The 23,073-nt window shown below is 40.0% G+C and overlaps 1 protein-coding gene across 1 annotated transcript; it reads right to left on the bottom strand.

Annotated features, from left to right (window-relative positions):
* Positions 1–260: 260 nt before the first annotated feature.
* On the bottom strand, positions 261–3,345 carry PURA (purine rich element binding protein A). The gene has a single exon (XM_051978536.1). The coding sequence runs from the start codon at positions 3,343–3,345 to the stop codon at positions 2,401–2,403; it is 945 nt and encodes a 314-aa protein (XP_051834496.1). The 3' UTR covers positions 261–2,400.
* Positions 3,346–23,073: the final 19,728 nt, after the last annotated feature.

Below are 23,073 nucleotides of genomic sequence, written 5' to 3'. Positions count from 1 at the left end.
AACTTTTAAGACCTATAGAAAACCAGAAACAAAAATCAAAGCAAATCACTTTTCTAACTAGAAACAGCACAGATAATGCAATCTTTTCCATATCACAGTTAAAGTACAGTGAACAAAACTGCTCAACAAACTTTAAAACAACAACAAAAAATCCCAGGTCATTAAGTAATGTTTACATGCAGGTGAAAAGCATTCCAAGTGACTCACATTATGTACTGTCAAAGCTTAATTCTACTATTTGGAAATAAGAAAAATGCATCTTGGGGAGAAAAAAAGCAATTTAATAATTTCCAGTGATTTTTAAGTAAAAGAAACTCCTAACTACTGTAAGGTCATATCATATTTAACATTGCATGAATACTAAAAGCAAATTATTTAAAAGAGAAATGCACAGTACAATGGAAATAGCTTGTTTATCCAACAAATACAGTAGATCTCAAAAACAAAGAAAAAACACAACCAGGGAACTTTAAAAATATAAAAATAAAACCAAATGAACCAGCAGAAAAGTTACTTTAGACAACTTTTTCACCTTCCTAGGCCAATGCTTTACAATCATTGAGAAGCACAGATACCTTCCTGTTCCTACAGGTGGTGTCTTCTATATACAGCAGTTAGATCTACATGGTTAGATTTGTCAAGAAACAAATTATTTCATCCCCAGAACTTTGAGTCAGACAAGATTCTCCATTTACTTAAACGCTTTCTACAGAATTCTGAACAAAAATGTACTGTTTAAGGCATCTTTTTTATAACATTTTCTCTTCACTCAATGATGATAGTCATGCAGCAGTTTAATGATAAAAATATATTAATATTTTACTATACAGCAGCAAGAAGTTAGTTGTCAATTAAAAGCACACAAACATCTTTAAAGGAAAACCTGTAAAAGTCTATAGTTACAAATAACTTCAGTTTGGAGGACAACAGCTGACAAATCAGTGCTCTCCTAAGTTCTGCATTTTCATACCCTACACCTTGAATATAAGAGTTACAAGAACAAACTTGATAGGAGGCTTGTACACTTGGGGTCACAAATACACTTAGAATATAATGTAGCCAGTAATAACTAGCACCACAGCTACATGGAAATCCTTTACATACACCAACTTGGCTTTCACTTTTATATGAAACTCAAAATCCATGGCTCAGTAGGATAACTCTATAATTGTGTTGCACTGGTTTCTAACAGGCCTACATAAATTAATAGCACTGGCATAAATCAAAGGATAGCTTCAGACCTCTTGCAAGTTTAGGAAACAGTGCTAGTGTCAGTGACCACACAAAGACTCACTACCTGTTGTCCAAATACAGGTTCACTGGAAATTGCTGCACATAAGGTAAGTACTTTAAGTCTTTCTACACATAATAAAAAAAATATATTATGAACAATACAAGTACATCTCATATACACAATAATGACAATACGCCTACTTAGTTGTAAACCAAACAGGAGCAGAAAAATATTATGGGAGGAGATATTCTTTTTTTCTTTTTTCTTTTTTTTACTATTTGAATAACTTTGGTTCAAACCGTAAAAATCACAACTTAGCAAATTTCATTTAAATGCCTTTTTTAATAATTTTCTTCATGTTCACAGAAGTTTCACTGACCATTTTTATATGTTTAAGGTCCAGATGCAATGCATATTGTATAAAAGAGAGCACTTATTGTTTACCTTGCATGAATTAAACCTACGTACCTTTTAACTCTACAAACTTCTGCATAACATTTAGACAAAGCTCAGACACAAAGCATGCCTAGCCCTCATATATATACACATCTCTAATCACAGGTATATAGGGTGTCAAATATACTATAATAACCTCCATGTAAGGTTTGAAATTTGGTAACAAAATGAGAAGAAAAAACTAAAAATATTATTTTACGTGTTCTAAAATATCTCTTTTTTTGTGCTAAAGTCAAATGTTAGCTCAACATGAAAAGGACTTTTTTTTTTAATATAATTCAGCAATATTATAATCTTGACCATTTTGCAAACACTTTTAATAATAATAGCTTAAACGTGTACAAAAGTTCTTGGTTAATTAGGGAAATAAACACTCAGTTCTTTATATTTTTTAATCAAGTAGGAAACACAGTTCATATATAATGTTATTACTTTTTTTTTTTTTTTTTTTTTTTTTTTGTTTTGTTTTAGCAGCTGCTTACTGTTTTATATGGTGGATAAAGTGGACAACATCCAGCGATGGGTGGCAAGTCAAGAAGAGAAACTGTCAGTTGGTGGAGGTTCGGTGGGTGGTGGGTGCTCCCTTGGAGTTAACAGTTACATTTTTTTTAACATTTTTTTAAATTTTATTTTCTCTCTTTCTTTATAGTATAGTTTTTTTTTCCTCTCTGTTTGTGTGTGTATGTGTGTTTATGTTTTTTACAGTTTGATCAATCTTCCTCCCCCTCCTCCTCCCCCTGCAGCAGCAGGGTTGCTGCTGCTGTATCCTCCTGCTGCTGCTGCTGCTGCTGGTGGAGCTGCTCGCAGGCAGCCCGCTTCTCCCTCTGCTTCTCCTGGATCTTCTTCATCTCCTCGGAGTACTTGCAGAAGGTATGGCCGAACTTGGCCCACACTTTATAGGGGACAGTGATGGAGTTGCGGTAGGTGGGCTTCACCTCGCTCACCCGCATGAACACCCCGTACTTGTTGGAGCCCACGTCGAAGAAGAAACGCTTGTTGTCCACAGTCAAGGAGGTGCCCTCGGGCAGCTCGGCCGGCTCCTCCTCCACGCCATAGTCGTCGATGAGCTTGGCCAGGGCGTCACGGAACTCGATGAGCCCCTGGGCCGGCAGGGCGATGGTCTGGCCCTGCGTGGAGCCCAGGCCGGGCCCCCGGTTGACCGTCTGGCGGATGCGGAGGAAGCGGCCCCGCTGGTTCTCCTTGAGATCCATGTAGTACTTGCGATTCTCTCGCACCAGGAACTCGCTCTTGAGTGCCCGGCGCGGTTCATCCTGCGCCTGGGCCAGGTCCGGGGGCTGGCTGGGGCCCAGCTGCGCGTAGTGCTCGATGAAGTCGCCCAGGTAGTCACGGAACTCCACGGCCACCGACATGGAGAGCGTGAGGCGGCTCTTGTTGCCCCCAGCGCCCACCTCGGCGATCTTCAGGAAGCGGCCCTTGGCATTCTGCTTCACGTCCAGGTAGAAGCGCTTGTTCTGGATGTCCACCCGCTTGGAGGCCAGCTCCTGGGTCTCATGCTGCAGCCCCCCCGGGGCCCCGCCGCCGCCCCCGCCGCCGCCGCCCCCGCCGCCGCCCGAGCCAGAGCCCGGGTGCCCCAGGGAGCCGCCAGAGCCCAGCGCCGCTCCGCTTTGCTCGCTGCCACTGTCTCGGTCCGCCATGATGCTGCCGCTCAGCCGGCCGCCCGCCGCTGCCGCCGCCGCCGCTCCGCCTGCCGCTCCGCCTGCCGCCGCCGCCGCTGCCTTCCCTTCCCCCGGCTCCGCCTGCCGCCGCCGCCGCTGCTGCAACCCCCACAGCCAGCCAGCCGATCTCGCGAGATCTGAGGGAAAAGAGACGAGACAGACGAGACCCGGTAACAGGGCACTGACTCCCCGAGTACAGTAACAGGGCGCCCTACTGTACGGCGCCCGGCACGTGACCCCCCGCGCGCTCGCTAGCGCTCACTCCCCCCTTCTTATCCCCCCACCCCGCCCCCAGCCTGCGAGGCAGCGCCCACCCCCCCAGCACCCGGGTGGGGGGGGAGGGGAGGGAGAAGGAGAGGAGGAGGGAGCTGGGACGCGTCGTCGCCGCCGCCGGGCTGGACCCCTCCGCCGCCACAGCCCGCAGGGAGGGGGGGGGGGGGAGAAGGGGGAGCTGCCACCATCCGCAGAGAGTGGGGGGGCAAGGCTTCAAATAGGTCAGCGCCGGTTCCGACGTCCGTCGGGGCCCAGGAGACCCGGGAGCGGCCTCCCCGGGGCCTGCGCAGCCACCTGGGGGGAGTGGGAGAGAGCCCGAGGCAAGGCCATTCCCCTGATTCCCCCATCCACCCAATCTAAAGTGGGGTGAGGGGACAGGCCCCGCTCCGGGTTCTCCTACCGCAGAGCCCTGGCCCCGGAGGCGGGAGACCCGCAGGAGGATGAGGAGCCGCCCGGCCTCCCGGAGATAGAGCAGAGGCCGCCAGCGGAGCAGCAGACACCTTGCCTGTCCCTCCCTCTGTCTCTCCCCCTCCCTCTCTCTCTCCTCTCTTCCTCCCTCCTCCCCCTCCCCGCGCACGGCAGCGGCTCTGGCCTCAGATGATCCCGCTCCCCCTCCCCCCAACCGCAGCCCCGCACCGCCCAGTGCACCCGGGTGGGGGCACTAAGGGAAGAGAAGGAGAGACCGGACTCAAACTGCTGAGGGCGCTTACAGGTCCTCATCCCCTCTCCTTTGCCCCCTCCCAAATCCCACCGAACCATAGTAAGGTGCAACCAACCCCTTACAGGACAGCATTGCACATCCCCCCCACCTCCATCAATCGGGGGAAGGGGGGCACCGGGCTCTTGGGTTGGCTCAGCTTAGGTTGCAGACCAGCTATGCAGCAAAATCAGGGTACCTAGCCATCAGACCCAGGAAGGAGTGGGTTTCCAGAATAAAGGAGGAATCAGAATAAAAGAGAGAACAAAACCAGCTTTAGGAAATCCACTCTATAAAAATGCCATCATTTGAGGGGGAGGGGGAAACTGCAGTTCTTTCCCAAAATTCATTAGGGCAGGTCCGAGTCCTTTCCTGTCCTAAGATCAGGACTCCAGATGTGGCAGGCATAGACTATCCCCATCTTCTCTCTTAAACAAATAAACAAAAAGATCCCTATTTGGTTTAAGTGAGGGGACCTGACAGGTCAATGCCTATGTTAACACCGTTAATACCGGGTCCTCAGATGATGATTGAAAAGGAAGATGTACTAAGATAGTAGGAAAGAGAGGAGGGCCCAAAAGTCCTTGATTCACCCTCTGAGTCAACAACCAAGGACCCATTCCCTTTCTCTCCGACAGAAGACGTTTGCCCCAGTCCTTTTCCGAGGTTCTGAGAAAGCTGTAGCTCCCTATCCACACTTTTGTTTCATGAGGGGCCTAACGAAAGGAACCCACAACCCAATTCTTTTCCTCCAGTGCTGAGGACAGGAGGAGGCTGTTAACTATACTCCTTTCCCCAGTAGAAAACAGACCAAAACCTGAACAGGTTTCTCAGAGACCTGACCGTTCCAGTGCCCAGCCCAGGACTGCCTTCTCAACTAAGCCTAACCCTGGCAAGATTCTTTGCCAAAGCTCAGTTCTGATATGATAGGGGGCAATAGAAAACCCTCTTAAGTATGGGAAGAATCTACAATCAAAGGGGTAAAAATATCAGTGGAACATTTTTGGGTCCAAAATCATATAAGGACAGTACCTTTTCTCTAAAGTAGGCCTCTTGTACCTTACTAATCAAGGGCCCTTGTGCCTAAATTCTAAATAATTAAGTCTCCTCTTGATGGAAGGTAAACTACTTAAATTCAGGCACTCATTCCACTGATGTGAGTTCTCTATTATTCAAGTAGAATTCAGAGAATTTTTGATACCAAGAACCAGATCCAAAAACTACCATGTATACCATCAGTCTAGTTACCAGTCCATATCCAGGGTTAATCCAATCCAATAAACATTATGTACCCACTAAGTACAAAGCACTGAACAACAGGTTCTGGGAAATGGCCTCATAGAAGAGAGAAAATTCCTAGTTCTGTATCAAGCACAAATTATTTCTCCAGATGAAAATTTTTCAGATGTCCCAATAGGGATACAACACAAAAAGTCCCTCTCCATTCTCTTCTGTCCTTTTCTATCGATTCCTGAAGCTCAGGGGAAGGGGAAACTAGGCTCTGCTTCTCCTACTACCTTTTATCCCGAATATCCACTTTATTGCCCCTCGGAGGAACCCGTCTCATATCAGCAATGACAAGGAAAATGACTAAAAATGTTTCATCAGTAATGATCAGGACCCTGGATAGACCCGGATCCCTTCTCTTTAGATAGGAATTTGCTTCCCGTTTAGTATTTGAGATATTTGGGATAGTGCTCCCAAGGTTTCAGCTTTGGTAGCGAGAGAAAGTAGTAGTTTTAAGCAGCCAGGAAATTGGTGCTTTCATTTAGGATCCTCCGCTTATTTGGGTTTTCTTCACACTTTCCGAGAAAGTTTCCTTAGCAGAATAAGATAGGGCAATAGGAACATTATGGAGCCAATGCCCCAAAGGGCAATCTTCTCTAGAGAGGGCACCGGAAAGGGGAGTCGGAACCCCGAATCCTTTCCCCCCAGTTTCTTACCGACATAGGTTTTGCTTTGAGAAACAGAAGGTTGCGTTTGGGGATCCTCAGATTTCCCCCAAAAGCAACTGTAGCCCCTAGACGCTCAAAAAGGTCTTGGGTCCTCTACCGGGGAGGGAAAATGCATAGTTCCCGTCAAGTCCCGTCAGTTTTCAAAGTGAGGACAAGAAGAAGCCTCCGATCCCGTCGGTGCAAGTTTCAGAGGAACCCAAGGGAACAGAGGCTAGGGAGACCAAGGCGGGAAAGAGACAACCCACCCGAGATACAAGCATCACCACATTTATAACAAAACCACCACCGCCACCACCACAACAAAAACTGGAGGCATTTTATACCAGTTTTTCTTTACAATATTCCTACTTTACAGCCAAAGAAATAGAGAATACAGAGAAAGAAATGTGTCATCATGAAACAGTTCAATTATAAATCAAATAAAGCAAATTTTAATTGCTAGAGTAGGAAAAAAAAAATTCATGCAAATTCCCTAAAGGCAAATGGTTCCAAAGTTAAGGGGAGAAAAGGAGGTTCTCTACTTTAGAGAAGTCTACAATGGGGGTCTGAAAAGAATGATTGTGACTGCAATTGGGTATGATAGTTACAACGAAAAATTGCTCAAATTTGATTAAAATTTTTAATACTGGCTTATAGTTAGGATTTAAATTCCAAATACAAAGCTTATCCACGTAAGAGATATCTACTCCTTTGTTAATTATCAAAGCTCAGTTCATCAGAGCACCAGAAAGATGCCTCATATCCAACTGCATATTATTTTAAAACAAGATATTAGCTGTAAAATTAAATTTGTACAATTTAAATAAAGTTGAAAATAAAATAAAGAGGAAAACGATATTTACAATTAAAAGGCCTAAAAAACTCAAAGAATATTAAAGATTTTATCAATATATTCAAGCCTCTGATTTTATATATGAAGAAATACAAGTTACCCTCCCAAATTGTTTTAAGTGTTTGATTTTTCTTTAAGGGTTCCTCATGTTGCGGCAGGCGGGAGGTAGAAATAAAAACCTGCTCATACAGAATATTAAGTTTTCTGAGACTATTTTATCGTGTGATTTTTGACTGATTCTAGTTTTTTAAAACATCTTTACAAAAACTATTGGGCAGGATTGTCCATTTAAGAAAAGCAAGCTATAAATATATATAACCCCCCCAAAAAATCAACTTAACAACAAAAAAAAAATGGGGTAGGAGCAGGAAGGAAAGATCTTTTGATTTCCTGGGATCACAGGCTTTAGGGAATTTCAAAATTAACAAGTTCTATTTGGAAATAAAACAATCAAAGTCAACATATACATTAAAGACTACAAAACACTAATAAAAAAAACCAAACACATACCTACCTTCCTCCCACCTCTTGCTTGTGAAGTTTCTTAACCAAAACAAGTTATCTATATTAGGATATCAACATCTTATAATGTACATAAACACAAGCAAACCATGAACTACCGATTTTCAGGAACTCATTTAAAAGCAAAAGAAATCAAATCCCTAACTTAAACCAAAAGGTTATCTGAAAATCTGAAATTACAACTGAGATATGATATTAATAGTGCTCAACATGGAGGACTTGACCATTTCTTTTAATGGCCGGGAAATATGGGGAAATTTTCGATACATTTTAATATTTCAAAAGGCAAGAAATAAAACAGTTTAATTTCTTATGAAACCATTTCAAAACGTTTGTTTTATTGTCCAACCAATTCTTCAAAGTTCTACCTCTTCAAGTCTTAGTCATTCCAAAGGTTCATGATTAAATTTTTGATATGAACATTAAAAATCTGAAAAGAATTCATTTATGTAGTACTACTACACCTCACAAAATACCATTAGAATAGTTTGAAGAAAAGCGAATAATAAATACAATATTAACACAGAGAAAATTTCGTTAACCAATTCAGCAGAGCAGAAAGAATACCCAGGACAACACAGGATACAAAAATTGTAACTATTCAGACTCCCGCAACCCATCCTTTCTTATTTTGTATTTCCGTAATTATTTAAATTGTTTTCAAGCTACTCAAAGGAATTAAAATGTAAGTTCCTGTAACACTGAATATTTCAATTCCCGAAATCTTTTGACATACATAAAAAGTCCAAGTTTGAAGGATAGCAATGAGAGACCTGAAGGAAAAGATTATTTTAACCTCAACAAACGATGGCAAATCAAATCCTGTTTTCCCTAAATTACAGAAACCTTCTCAAAATGCAATAAACTCTCTCCGACGGGCTACCAGAAAAAGCAGTCTCCTTCGCAGACAGTCTTTTGTGATGGTCAAAGGCCAGGTTTACCGAGGGAAAATAGGAAAGGACCCCGAATCCAAGGATATGGAGTAACTTCCTCCAAGGGGGTAGCCACAATGGCTTTTAACCACCTGAGCTCACCGAGTTTTGAAGATTTAGCAACATCACAAAAAGTTCCCCTAGAACCGGTCTGTTAGCCCTCGGCCCGGCCAGGAGGCATCAGGACCTAAGCCTAACCAGTCTCTAACCTCTGAGTGAAAAGCTGTCACTACCAAACAACGGGGATACCAAGGCTATCCAAAATCCCCATAAGCCTTTCTCTTTCAGGGATTTTTACCTTCTTTGGGAATGGGGAACAAGCCCGTATCTGAGAGGAAGGCCATCTAAGCATCCTACCCTCCCTAACACTGACAAAAGCCAGAGGTGGAGAGGTAACGGGGGAGGAGTCGACCTCCGAGATCTAGCCCCCGGGTGCTGAACCCCTAAAGTAGACTGATTTGGCGGCCTCGTCTGTCTTTTGGTTTGGCTTGACACAAGCTGTCAAAACCACTTTACAACGTTTCAAGGAAGTGTGTGTAGAGGTAAGGTGAAAAGGAGCGAAATCAACGATGGCATCTTATTCATACCCTATGTATTTCCCTTCCCGCCCCCACCTCCTTTAGCCTCATCGGTTTAAAGAGGGAGGGAAGAAGGGAAATCTAAACACCAGGGCTCTTCAGAATGGAGGGAAGGTGGGCAGGGGCATCACAATCATTGGAAAATTGGGAAAAAATTAGAATAATACTGAAAATTTGATATAAATTAGCACCACTGGTGGTCCTAAGGGTCTGGGGGAGTTTGGGGAAAAGAAGTACGTCTGTGCGTGCGTAAAGGGAAGTAGTGGTAGTAATGAGGGGTGTTGCACAGCTCTCTCTCCGAGAGGGCGGGTGCAGAGATGTCTGCAGTGATTAAATAATAATCATGGAGAGAAGGAGGAGCAGGGGTGGGCGGTACCCGCTCCGGCGGGTGCACACGCACCGAGCGGCGGGGCTTGGGGTGCAGCTGGGCTGCTGCAGCAGCAGCGGCGGCGGCGGCGGCGGCGGCGGCGGCGACGACGGCGGGAGGGGCTCCAGGCGGAGTGGGGGGGGGAGGGGAAAACAGCACGAGAGGAGGGGGGGCAGAATAGAGAGGGGAGAGAGGGCGCGCGGCGCGCGGCGGGCTTACCCGGGCGCTGTCCTGCAGCAGGTGAGGGGAGGGCGAGAGAGGGCGAGCGCGCGCACACACCTGTCCCGGGCGGCGCGAGCTGCGGCTCAGGCTGAGGCTGACGGGCTGGCGGGCGCCCGCGCGAGCAGCCGAGCTGAGGAGGAAGAGAAAGGGGGGAGGGGAGGGAGAAGATCAGCAGGAGGAAGGAGAGGATAAAGGGAGGGGAAAAAGATGACTCGGCTCCGGCGCGGGGCAGGCCCCCGCTCAGACCCTGCCGCTCACTCGCGGCCCTCGCAGCCCCCCGGCTTCCCTCCTCCTTTCCCTCCGGGCTCCGCTCGCCGCCGCCGCAGACGGCAAGTCGTGGCAGCCAGACGTCGGCGCGTAACCCGGCGCTCTGTGCGTGACACCGGGAGACGTCAGCGCGCGCTCCCCCACCTTCCACGGCTCGCGCCCTCCTCCCTTCCCTTTCTCCAGCCTTCTCTTCCTCACCCTTGCCCTCCCTTCTGTCTCCCGCTCCTGCCCGGGAGCGCGCGCCCCCACCCCAATTACCGAACCAACCGCCGGGAGGAGCTGGAGCGGGCGGGGACTCCGAGAGGATGCGGGGTGGGGGACGGGAACGAGAGGATAGGGCCTGGGGCAAGGGGGCCGAGGCGCGTCACCGCCGCCGCCGCCGCCGCTAGGGGTGGGAGGTGGGTCTGAGAAGTCCGGGAGCGGCCTCAGCATCCCACGGTCAATCTCAGGGATGAGGACCTGCCCTGTCGGATGGAAGAGGGAGGGGCGTACTGAGGCCGCAACTGGCCCAAATCCTTGGTCTCGCCCCAGTTCGGAGAGCCGTCCAGCCTCCGCGGCGCAGGGCCTTTAGCAGTCCCAGGGGGGGAAAGGAGGGAGGGAGAGGGAGGAGAGGGATGCAGCATTTCACCCCGGATGCGGTCTGAGTCTCAGTCTCCCGGGGCCCCAGGAGTTTAACCTCACCTTTAGTATGCTGCAGAGTAGGAGAAATTAGCATAAAAAAGAGACTGGAGATTTAGCCGGATTTAAGCACCTGCCTGAAGGGTCTTTAACTGGAAAGGAGAGAACTCCTGCGACGCGGCCTCTCTCTTCCCCATTGCCCCCCTTTTCTCCCTCCCCCTCTTCTGCAGTCAAGGTAAAGCTGCAGCACTTAGAATGGCTAGTTGTGAAGAAAATGTACCTGTTAGAGGAGAAAGAAAATGATGAGAAAGTATGAGTTAATAATGTTCATTAAGAGGCAGTGCTAAGATAATTACCAACTTTTAAAATGGTTATTGAAACCTTATCGAGTTTGATGTTGGATCTTTACTAGTTTTCCCCCGAGTGTAATTCCACGTCTTCCCATCGTATTATATTATGTAAAAATAGAAGTGACAGCCATTTAAAAATATCTTCTGCAAAAGGAATATTAAAGTACCTCTCTCCAAGACTGTAACAAGTCTTTATTTAAGTAACAGCCTGGTAACCTGTTTAAAGAAGTTAACCTATGATTTAGGAAAACATCAACTGGTTCATTTGTGTTTTCACTGCATTTAAATGGTAGCATGCCGCAATGCATGATTCACATTGAGAGAATGTTAACTTTTTAGGGTAATATCTTTTTGTCCCACCCCATCACCCAGCTGTCCATCCACTTAAACCTATAAGGCAAAATGGAAAGGAAGAGAGATAATTGGGCTCATTTTACAAGGAAACCGAATTGTAGACAAATGTACCCAGTCACAGACTTGGTGGCAGAATTAGGAAGAGTCTAGATTAGTTGTTACTCTGTCTACCAAATCAGAATTTTTTTTCTAAATTGTTCCTCTCCTTCTTGCTTCATATCCTGTGCTTAGTTGCTGAGGTCAGACAGATTTTGGAGATGGGAATTCTGGCATGTTCCTTGCTGCTTCACAAATTGAAGAAATCTCAAGGATGCTGATGTGGGGCTAGAAATTATGCCTAAATTTTTTTTATCTCCATAATAAATTACCTTGAAAATAATCCAGCTATCACACTAATAATGTTGTCAAATATCTGTTTGTTCCCAGGTTTTGGATGAGAACTTCTGAAGCCAACAGAGTTCTTCTTTAAACTGCTTCTTTAACCAAATTATCCGGAGCGGGCAATACAATATCAATAACCTACACTATTTTTGCAATTTTATAAGTATTTAGTTCTGACTACTCAAAGAGTAGTCAGTGTCTACTTTTTAGAGATAAAACATTTAACTTTGTATTTTCCTTAAATAGAGTAGATAAGGAGAATTATATATAGAGAGAGAGAGCACTCCTTTTTTTGCAATAAACATTATTTGATCCTCAATTACTTTGTGAAGCAAATATTAGTATTGATCCCCACTTTATAGATGAAACTTCATGATGCTGAGAAATTCCAATACTTAACCAAAGTTATGCAGCCAGCATATGAGGTAGCATTTGAACCAAATTCTTTGTGTCTCCAGCTTTAGCACTCTCTTTACCAAATTGTCTTTAAGGATAAGGAGGGATACTTTGATAATATGAAAGGTCATAGGGGAGAAAATACTGTTAAGTTTCAAATGTTTTACATAATTATAAAAGAACAATTTATTTTTCAAGTCCACACAAGCATGACAGTTCACTTTCTCAGGGAATTCTGGGCTTTCAAAATGCCTCCTTTTAAGTTTTTTAAAATTTAAAAACCGTCAAGAGTATAGGTATCAATATTTGCTAAATCTGAATTTTGAAAATTGAGGCCTACTCTTACTGCTTATACAGAAATGCCAAAAATTCTCTTCTTGAATCCTTGGATGTTTTCTATAATCTTAAATTGATTAGCAAACCCAATAACCACTACTCAATACGAATAGAAAAATATAATGAATAAGTAGATGCCTTATTACATTTAAGCAGCTACAAATTTTTGAGAAGTGTTTAATTTATGGTATATATTAAAATATTATTTGATGTGAACAGGCAGTAGCTCATTTTCCCAAAGTGTTTATATTCAGTTACATGGAACAAAGATATCCTAAGTTGAATTTAGTAGTAAGGTGAGATTTGAACCAAAAGTTCTTGTCTCCAAGCCCAGCACTCACACACATATTCAAATTTCTTTCTCTCATTCCAAGAAATACCATGGATGTAAGCTTGTCTTTCATTTTCAACATAAGATGTTCATTGCTGACAAAGTATTTGACACTTTAGCAGATATATCTTGGACTTTAAGGACTTCAGCCCTAAATACAAAAGAACCAAATGGAAATGTGGGGCAGTACTAAGAAGAACCTAGATCAAATTTGTGTGCTCTTGGGTAAATCCCTTCATCTTTCAAGGTCTCATTTCTCTCCTTCTGATTGAGATAAGGGCTGGACTGACTGATGTCTAAGGTCCCTTCTAGCGCTAAACCCAAGTCCTTATTTCTGACTATAGAGTGAAAAGTTAAGTAAAATCTTCATGATGATAATTAATCGACTTAAACAAATAGATTGTTCTCAAATAGCATTTTATATTTTTTCTTTTTTTTTAATTTTTATAAGGCAATTGGGGTTAAGTGACTTGCCTAGGGTCACACATCTAGGAAGTGTTAAATATCTGAGGTCCTTCTGACTTCAGGATTGGTGCTCTATCCACTGTGCCACCTAGCTGCTCCTCAAATAGCATTGAATTGAAATTTGGGAAGCTGTCTGGTGCAGATAAAAACAATTAATATTCCATTCTCTCAAAGCTCACTATACTTCCTCTTAAACAAAATTACTGTGTCTTAGTGTGAAATAGTTTGTTGGAAATTTTGGTCTTATTCTAGTGTAGGGAATTTTGAAGGCACAGGCCACAGCCTTCTAGGATTCACAAATAGGAATACTTGACTCATATTTAGTGATGACATTATTTCGTAGTAGTCATCGTGCTTTTATTCCTAGTGTCCTTTATTATACGATAATAGATACTTTTTTTGGATACATATTTCACTAATGGCATCCATTATGTCACTTCATCTGTACAGCTCCACATTTGTGATGTGTTATAGACTATGCACATGTTCTGTAAAGTCTCCATTATTCCTGGGTGATCAGTTAAATCCACAAGCATTCATTAAGTATCTATGCACCAAAAGTACGCACTACGAAAACAAAACAGCCAATACCCACTAGAAATTTGCATTCTGTGGGAGAAGACATGTAGATTAATATGTAAACACATGTAAAATAAATATAAATAGGTTATATATGTATATGTAAACAAACATATGTAATGTATATCAACATACCAAACGTAAAATACTATGAAAAATTTAGGAAGAAGGCTCTAGAAGCTGGGAAGGGGAAAACTAGGGAAAAGGAGGAAGAGAAGAAGCATTTATTATCTAAGCACTTTTTTTTTTTTAACAAAAAAAAAAGCTGTATATCATTTGAGTCATGTTTTGAAGAAAATAAATGATGCTAAGAGGCAGAAGTGACAGGAGAGTGATTCTAGGCTTGGGGGACATTCATTGCAACTACAAAGAAAAGTAGCTGGTTGTAGAAGAGAGTAATGTGTAATAAGATTGCTTATGTTTGATTATAAAAGCAATAGGGAGTCAGTGGAGTATTGAATAGGGAATGATCTGACAAAACACGGATTTTAGGAAAATCATTGTGGCAGCTTTGTGGAGACTGGACTGGAGTGGGGAGAAATTTGAGGCAAGGAGACTAAAAAAAAGCTATCAACAATAGTCCATCCAAGGATGGTAAAAGCCTGAAATGAGGTAGTGGCTATAAAAGTATAAAAGAGGAAATGGATAAAAAATATTGTGGAGGTAGAAATGACAAGATTTAGTATTTAAATGGAGATACAGGATGAAAAGGAATTGAATATAATGCTGAGCTTGTAATCTTAAGTAGCTTCAACAGATAGGAAAGTTTGGAAGATATGTTTTGGAGGAAAGAATGAGTTCTGATCTATCACCACTTCTTTTCTGTCTTATTTGCTGAATCTTCTGCCAGTGCAAGCTCTCCAAACAAAAGTGTCCTTCAGAATTCAGTCTTGGGTCCTTTCCTCTTTTCGCTCTCTAATACTTCACTTGATTGCATAAGCTTCCATGGTTTTAATTACTTTTTCTATGTTGATGAGTCTCAAATCTAGTTATCTATTCCCAGACTCTATTGACCTCCAATTTTGCATCTCTAACGCCTTTCAGACACCTGATATCAAAGTGGATATCCCAAGAGATATCTTAAACTTATTATGTGCAAAATGGAATTCTTCTTTTCTACCAAATACTACCTCTACCCACTTTCCATAGTACCATAGAGGGCAATACCATCCTTCTAGTCCCTGAATCTCTCAACCTAGAAGTTATCCTAGACTTCTCACTATCTCTCACTCCTCCTCAACCCCCACTCCATCTATCAGTTGCCAACACCTGTTTCATTTTTGCAATATTTCTCAATATGACCTTTTTTCTTTCCTCTGATAACTACTACCACTTTAGACCAGGTCTTCATCATGCCTGGACTATTGAAATATCCTGCTTCTTACATCTCTCCCTACTCCAATCCATCTTCCATTCAGGCACTTGTGATTTCCCTAGTGCACAGGTGTGATCACCTCATCTCCTTACTCAATAAATTTCACTAGTTCCAACGAAGTATCTCCAAGGATCAAATATAAAATTCTCTTTATGGCATTCTAAACTCTTCAAAACCTAGCTCTATCAGTCTTTTCTCCAACATGTACTCTTCAATCCAGTGACGCTGGCCTCCTGGCTATTCCCTGAACAAGATAATTTATCTCTTTGCTCTGAGCATTTTCTCTGGCTGTCTATCATGTCTGAAATGCTCTCTTTCCTTCACTTTATCTACTGACCTTTCTAACTTTAAGTGCAAATTAAAATTCCATCTTTTATAGGAAGCCTTCCCTAAACCCTCCTAATTCTAGTGCCTTCCATCTGTTGTTTCCTATTTATTTTGTATATAGCTTGCTTTGTGCATATTTGTTTGCATTGTGTCTTAGATTGCTCCTTTGAGGCAGGGACTATCTTTTGCCTCTTTTTTTGTATCCCTAGTACTAGATATATAGAAGGCACTTAAGTGTTTATTGATTAAATTCTATTTTGAATGTGTTGAGTTAGTGCCTGTGGAACACCTAATTTGAAATATTCAACAGGTAGTTGGAGATGGGGAACTGCAGCTCTGGAGAGAGACTAGGATTGGATTTATAAATTTAGGAATCATTTCCATAGAGAGAAATTAAATTCATTGGAGCTAATCAAGTCACCAAGTAAGAATGTAAATCAAGGATTTCAAGTGTCATAGATTCCTTGTGGTAGTCTGGTGAAGCCTAGGGATCCCTTCTCAGCAATATGTACACACATGCATGCATATTCACATATATGTGTGTGTATACATGTACATGTAATTATATATACATGCACATGTATACGTGTGTGTGTTTTTATATCCATACACACATATCTGTATCTTTTAAAGAAATGCTAAACTTCTGGGCAGCTAGGTAGTGCAGTGGATAGTGCATCAGCCCTGAAGATAGGAGGACCTGAGTTCAAATCTGATCTGAGACAATACTTTCTGGCTCTGTGACCCTGGCCAAATCACTTAATCCCAATTGCCTCCAAAAAAAAAAAAAAAAAGAAAGAAAGAAAAAAGAAATGCTAAACTTTAACTCGAGGTTAGTGAAAATAAAATTGTAATTTTTTTTTTTTACCCATCCAAGTTCATGGACCCACTGAAATCTATCCATAAACTTCAAAGTTAAAAATCCCTAGTATATGGAAAAGACAGCTTTGGAGCATCTTGACAGATGATGATATTGATGTTGAATCATCAAAGGAGATAGTAAGAAGAATGGTCAAATAGGTAGCAGGTGAACCAAACAAACACTGTCAAAAGTAGAGGATGGTTAACAGACTTAAACAATACAGTTATCCAGAACAGTGAAGTTTAAGAATAAGCCAATTGATGATCAATTCTAGTTCTTCTGAAACTAGTATTCCATTGTTTTTAGCCATACAATAGTAAGAGAGGAATAATAGCATTAAAAAAGTTGGATCATGTTTCAGATAGAAGAGTCTTTTCAGGAAAATTTATCTCATAGTCCTGTTTTCCTACTCAATTCTGGCCCCAGTTCATCGTCCATTTGCAGTGCTTATTCAGAGTATGAAGGTTATTGTTCATCCCTCATTTTCAGAGAGGACCAGTGACATTATGATGTGATGTTTTGACTTATGGTGAATTGAATTTGAGTGAGGCAAAATTGCCTCATTCACACTTTCTCTTCAGAAGTCATCAAAGTCCAGTGGCAGGATGATAGGAGAAGCAATGGATGACCATGGTGTTTTCTATGTCTGACCAAACTCTAAGTTTCTTTACTTGCCAATGAAACAAATTACTCTTACCCATCCATATGTCTGGGGTAAGTCTTCACATGTTTGGGGTAGACATCCTTCTAACTCCCTAACAGATATGAGGTCTATCTGTTACCCTCAACTTAATTTAGCAAATGTAAACACTGTGCATGCTACAGCTTCTTGGAACTATTGGTGAGAGTTATATGACAGATGGACACTAAAGGTGGATGGGCAGCCCTGAAAAAGGCTCAGTAAGCTCTTACACCAGAACTGTTAGCTCTCCCTGAACACCCTATACACATATGAGGATATGTACATAATATATGTTATACATACACAGATGCAAATTGATTAATTCTGTATTACCCATAAAATTTCACCTTAGTTTGGACAAAAGTATTTCCACATACACATAGTCTTTTCTATGTGGATAGTTGGAAGCAGCTAGATAGTGGATAGAGTGCTATACCTGGAATCATGAAGACTGGAGTAGCCTTTTTATGGTTCTTATTCTCTTCTATCTCTCTGAAGCAGTGTACAATTGACAAGCCTTTCCTTACCTTCTAGGACATTGTCAGGTATTCATTGATAGAAGATCATTATTCTTTCATCTCTAGGCCTTCTTCATCTCTCTGATACTCTCATGGTCTGACATCTAAACATGTGTCCAGTATTCCACCAATATCTTAAGAGATCTAAAACTCCTTTCTGTTGTAACCATCATTCTTCTAAATTATCTAGGCTTAAAGCTTCAGACTTCTGATTTTTCCTTTCCTTATACAATACAATCAATTGCCAAATCTTGTTGATTCTACTCTGGCAACCTCTCATATCTGTCCCTTAACTTCAGTCTCATTACAACCTTGTGTGTTTAGGGACTCTTGTCAGAACTATTATAAATGAGTTCCCTATCACCTCTGCATAAGTAGTATATACTACTCTGTGTGTGTGTGTGTGTGTGTGTGTGTGTGTATATATATACATATATTATATATATATGTATATATATATAATATATGTATATATATATTCTTTCAATGATATGTCATTCCTTTATTCAAAAACCTTTAGTAACTCCCCAGTGTCTACCGAATTCTGGACCCTGTTATTCACAGCTCTTTATCACCTGGCTTCACTTTCCAGAATTCTCACACTCTTCCTAGATGGCATACTCCTCCATGAAAATTTGTTCAACCTATCCCTCAACCCCAATCATAAAACCTAGCTAGTATCTCTCTTGAAATTTCACAAAAGTACTTTAATACAAGTGAAAGTAATAAGCACAAAAGAAGTTCAAGATTAAGTTATTTGTACATATTATTTTCTTCTTAAATGATGCACTCCTTGAGGTGAGGATCTATCTTTGTATTTCCTAGACTTGGAGTATCTTGCATAACTGTTTTTTAAAATTCTATTCAATTGTATTATCATTTAAGATTTCAGATTCTTGAAACTGTATAGATTGAAAAGACTCTACATGGCATTATACACAAAATGTTAAGTTAATAAAGAAATGGCACTAAGATGAGCAAAAATAATAGATAACCAAATGTTACTTTTATGGTACTTTTGTATCTCCTACATCCTGTGGTATAAGTTGAAAGTAGTAGTAAGTGTACTTTTACTAAATGTTTTGTATGTTCTCATTTGTACCTCTTTTCTTCCCTCATGCTCACAGACAACTAGTAAATCAGAAGTAATGTATGGAGGGGGTTAATAAAAAGGAAGCTGAGCCATTTCGAGAAATGCTTGAATATTTTGTACAAATACAAATGCATACTGATGATATAAATGAACTCTAGTAATGTTTTCATATGCACCTTGATTTTCCTTTAAAAATTAATTATGTTTTGTGAACATGTTCTTTTTAAATCTCAATAGACTCACAATAAGAAATTTGCTTCATGTTATTCCTAATTAGCTATTAAAATAAAGGAATTATGTAATAGAAAGACTTAGGATCATAGTTCTTTATGCCTTTACCAGTTTTCTCCTTGATTGATTGAGAAGACTCTGATTTTAGTTCATAGTTACCTTTACGTAGAATGGTAGTTCCTCTTCCATCATTGTAAATTCATCTATTCTTTAGTGGAAATGGAGGATTTCTCTTTACTGTTCTCAACCTAATAACTCTATGTTATTCTACTTTTTTTTTTTTTTTTTTTTGCTCTCCTTTGGTATTTCTTTTGGTTCTTTCTTCTCAGTTCAACTTTAAAAAATTAACATGTCTGCTGCTAAGTCTATATTAGCTATCACATTATACTAACAATTCAGACTGGATTTGCTATTCACTAATATTCCACCTAAAATTATGGCTGTGTTATTGCTTTTCAGGTTTTCAGCCACTTAAAATAATGCTTGTTTCAAATTACTTTAGTCTAAATAGTTTGCATTTTCATGAGTTAGGCCTGGTTTCAAGTGCTTAATAGCTCTAGGGTACACAAACTTATAGTTTTGTCCTTTAAAAGATATTTCAGTTATCACTAGAGTATAACAGAGGACACATTGAATTTGGTTAGTGTCAATTCACTCTGTAGCAAAATTCAAAAAGCACTGTGGTTTCATGGACAGAACCCAAACCTTTTAAAAATATAAAGCAGGAGTCCTGGTTTCCCAAACTAGTAATAGAATAGTGATGGATAGTGATTATTAGATATGCCAGTCACTGACAACTAATTTTAAAAGTAATTAACATATTACTCTTCAAATGCAAAATAATTCTATAGAGATTGCATTTAATATGGCAGCATGAAAGGGTAGAGCCTAGTTCTACCTAAAAGCCATGGCAATAATCTGAAAAGGATATCAGATTGAACAAGAGAAAGAAATTTGCTTTTTTAATGATCAAAAAATCAAAATAGATTATTAAGCATCTCCAACCAGCTTAGGACTTCTCAAAAAGACAGCCAGAATTTAAAAAAAAAAAAAAAAAAAAAGTGCCGGAATGGAGATTCTACTGGGAAAGTCAGGACAAATCCAGGTAAATAGAACAGAAGCTCAAAAGTGCCCCAATTGGAAAATGCTTGGGGCAGAATGGGGGAGTGGGGATGATAGAGGCGAGGTGGTGGAAAATAGAAGCATATGACAATGCCCTAACCAAAGATAGCTAACTGCAGTGCTTGGATCAGGAATACTGAAGCCCACAATACTTTACTATTCCTATTTAATACTACAAACTCATCAAGGGGATGTGAAAGACAGTGGCAGAATCCTAGAAAATCAGGTCAGGATGAAATAGGGTGTGACCACCTCACTCAACTATCTGGGAAAACTTGTCAAGGAGATAACATAACTATCAGATTCCTTCTTTTCCCCACCAAAACAAACACAGAATACCATATTTTAAGAAATCATAACTGAAAGCTGTCAGTATTTTTTTGGAACTACAGAAAAATATGAAACTCCCAGAAACAACATGACTAAAAAATCTAGAGCTTCCAGGTCAATGAAAAAAATTACAGAGAGAAAAATAATTCAACCATTAGTGAATCTCAATTAGGATTATACAAGACTTGGCAGCAATTACCATGAAGAAGGAAAAATCATATAATTTGATTTTCTAAGCGATAAAGCTCTTTTTGCAATCAAAAATAATTTATTCTGAAAAACTAAATAAAATATTACAAAGAAAAAAATAGCCCTTTAATGAAATAAAGGGCTTTCAAATGTTTCTGATAAAAGACTTCATTTAGCCTACTAGAAAATCTGAAGTGAAAACAGGAGTCAAAAGAAATCTTAAGTAAATAAATTTGAGTAATTGACAGGTGCTAAATGATCGTGTGCTTACAGGAATTCTTATGGGGGAACAGAGATAGGTGACTCAATCTACTCTTAATATTTTCAAGGGTCACAAGAAACAGAATGATGAACAGGAGTGATTTTTGTGAATGTTTTAAGAATTGAACTCCCTTGGCTACTCATTATACTCTTAATAACCAGGTAGAATTTATATTGAGAAGGTAGAGTTGGCTCAATATTAGGAAAATATTAAACATAATGAATTATATTAATAGCAATTGCATGATTATATTGATAAATGCAGAAAAAACATTTTGACAATAGTAATTTCTGTTAAAAACATTAAAAAAGACAAAATAATTAAATCTTTAATATGATAAATAATAATAGACAAAAAATCAAGCGCTAACACTATATGTAGCAGAAAAACATGTGGCCTTTCTAAATAACATTAAGAAGAAAGCAAAGATATTGTTTATGATCACTATCATCATTTGATATTATCCTAAAAATGTTAATTATAGCAATAGACAAGAAAAAGAAAGTGAGAGAATTAGTATGGGCAAAAAAACCCCAAGATCATCTTTTTTTTTTTTTATTTCAGCAGCAGGTAAGATGATTTACAATTGAAAAATCCTAAAATTCAACTATAATTAATTGAAATAATAACTCCAACAAAATAGGACATAAAAAATCCTAACACATCAGCCTTTCTGTATGCTACAAATAATATCCAGAAGAAAGAGATAAATAAAATATTCTAGAGTTTAGCTACTAGGACAAGTAAAGAAATTACATGAATATAACTGCAAACCACTTTAATTAAATAAATCTTAGACTATAAGAATTGGAGATATTTTAATTCAATCAATCAGCAAGTTTTTATTAAGTACTTTCTACATTCTAGATACTGCTATGATTTGGAGAAATAAGTACAAAGAATGAAAAAATTCCTACTTTCAATGAGCTTACATTCTAATGAGAAGACACATTTAAAATTAAATATGTCATAAGTAGAAAGTAAATGGATATAGTAATACATATACACAAGTTAAGTACATTGTAGTTTGAGAGGGAAAGTACTAGAAATTGTGGCTTCATGCAGAACATGGTACATGAGCTATACCTTAAAAAGAAAGAATCTATGAAGAATAGGAAAAGAAAGAACTATATTACAACTACCATGCCAATAATAAAAACCACAATATTACCAATATTTGTTTACTTATTCAATGTCATACCAAGATACCAAAATATTATTTTATAGGACTAGGGGGAAAATCATCTGGAAGAACAAAGGATCCAAAATCTTGAGGAAAAATAATGCAAAAAGGCAGAAACTAGATATGGGCCAGAATCTCACACCATAAAATAAGATACACTCCAAATGAGTATTCCAAACCATAAATTCAAGAAACAGGGAAATTATTTTTCAGTTCTATGAATAGAAAATAAAGAGGGCAATTTTGATTAAGTAAAATTTACAAGTTTTTTCTTAAATAAAATCATTGTAGCAAAAATTAGAAGGGAAGCAGCTAACTGGGAGAAAATCTTTGCAGCAAACGTCTTTGATAATGGTCTCATTACAAAGATATTTAGACAACTGATTTAAATTTATAAGAATAAAAACCATCAGCCCTTTTTCTAGTGGCATGAAGCTGGAAACTGAGTGGATGCCCGTCAGTTGGAGAATGGCTGAATAAGTTATGGTATATGAATGTTATGAAATATGATTGTTCTATAAGAAATGATCAGCAGGATGATTTCAGAGAGGCCTGGAGAGACTTACATGAATTGATGCTAAGTGAAATGAGCAAAACCAGGAGATCATTACATATTGCAATAGCTAGATTATACAATAAACAATTCTGACATGTCTCTCTTCAACAAGGAGATGATTCAGGCCAGTTCCAATGATCTTGTGATGAAGAGAGCTATCTGCACCCAGACAAAGGACTGTGGGAATTGAGCGTAGATCACAATATAGTATTTTCACTTTTTTTTGTTGTTTGCTTGTTTTTTGTTTTCTTTCTCATTTTTCCCCTTTTTGATCTGATTTTTCTTGTGCAGCATGATATTTGTGGAAATATAGAATATATAAATTCTTCTATATAGAAGAATTACACATGTTTAACATATATTGGATTACTTGCTCTCTAGGGGTAGGGATGGGGGAAGGGAGAAAAAAAATTGAACACAGGGTTTTGCAAGGGTGAATATTGAAAATTATGCATATGTTATGAGACTAAAAAGCTTTAGTAAAAAAAGAATAAGAGCCAATTTCCAATTGACAAGTGGTCA

This window comes from Antechinus flavipes, chromosome 2 (assembly GCF_016432865.1).
Source record: "Antechinus flavipes isolate AdamAnt ecotype Samford, QLD, Australia chromosome 2, AdamAnt_v2, whole genome shotgun sequence".
Lineage (NCBI taxonomy): Eukaryota > Metazoa > Chordata > Mammalia > Dasyuromorphia > Dasyuridae > Antechinus > Antechinus flavipes.
The sequence above is the reverse complement of the archived record's forward strand: the minus strand, read 5'-3'. Positions and strand labels throughout refer to the sequence as shown.

What these genes read in the sequence shown, in the direction of transcription:
- PURA (XM_051978536.1), bottom strand. Translation starts at nt 3,345, where the DNA reads ATGGCGGACCGAGACAGTGGCAGCGAGCAAAGCGGAGCGGCGCTGGGC.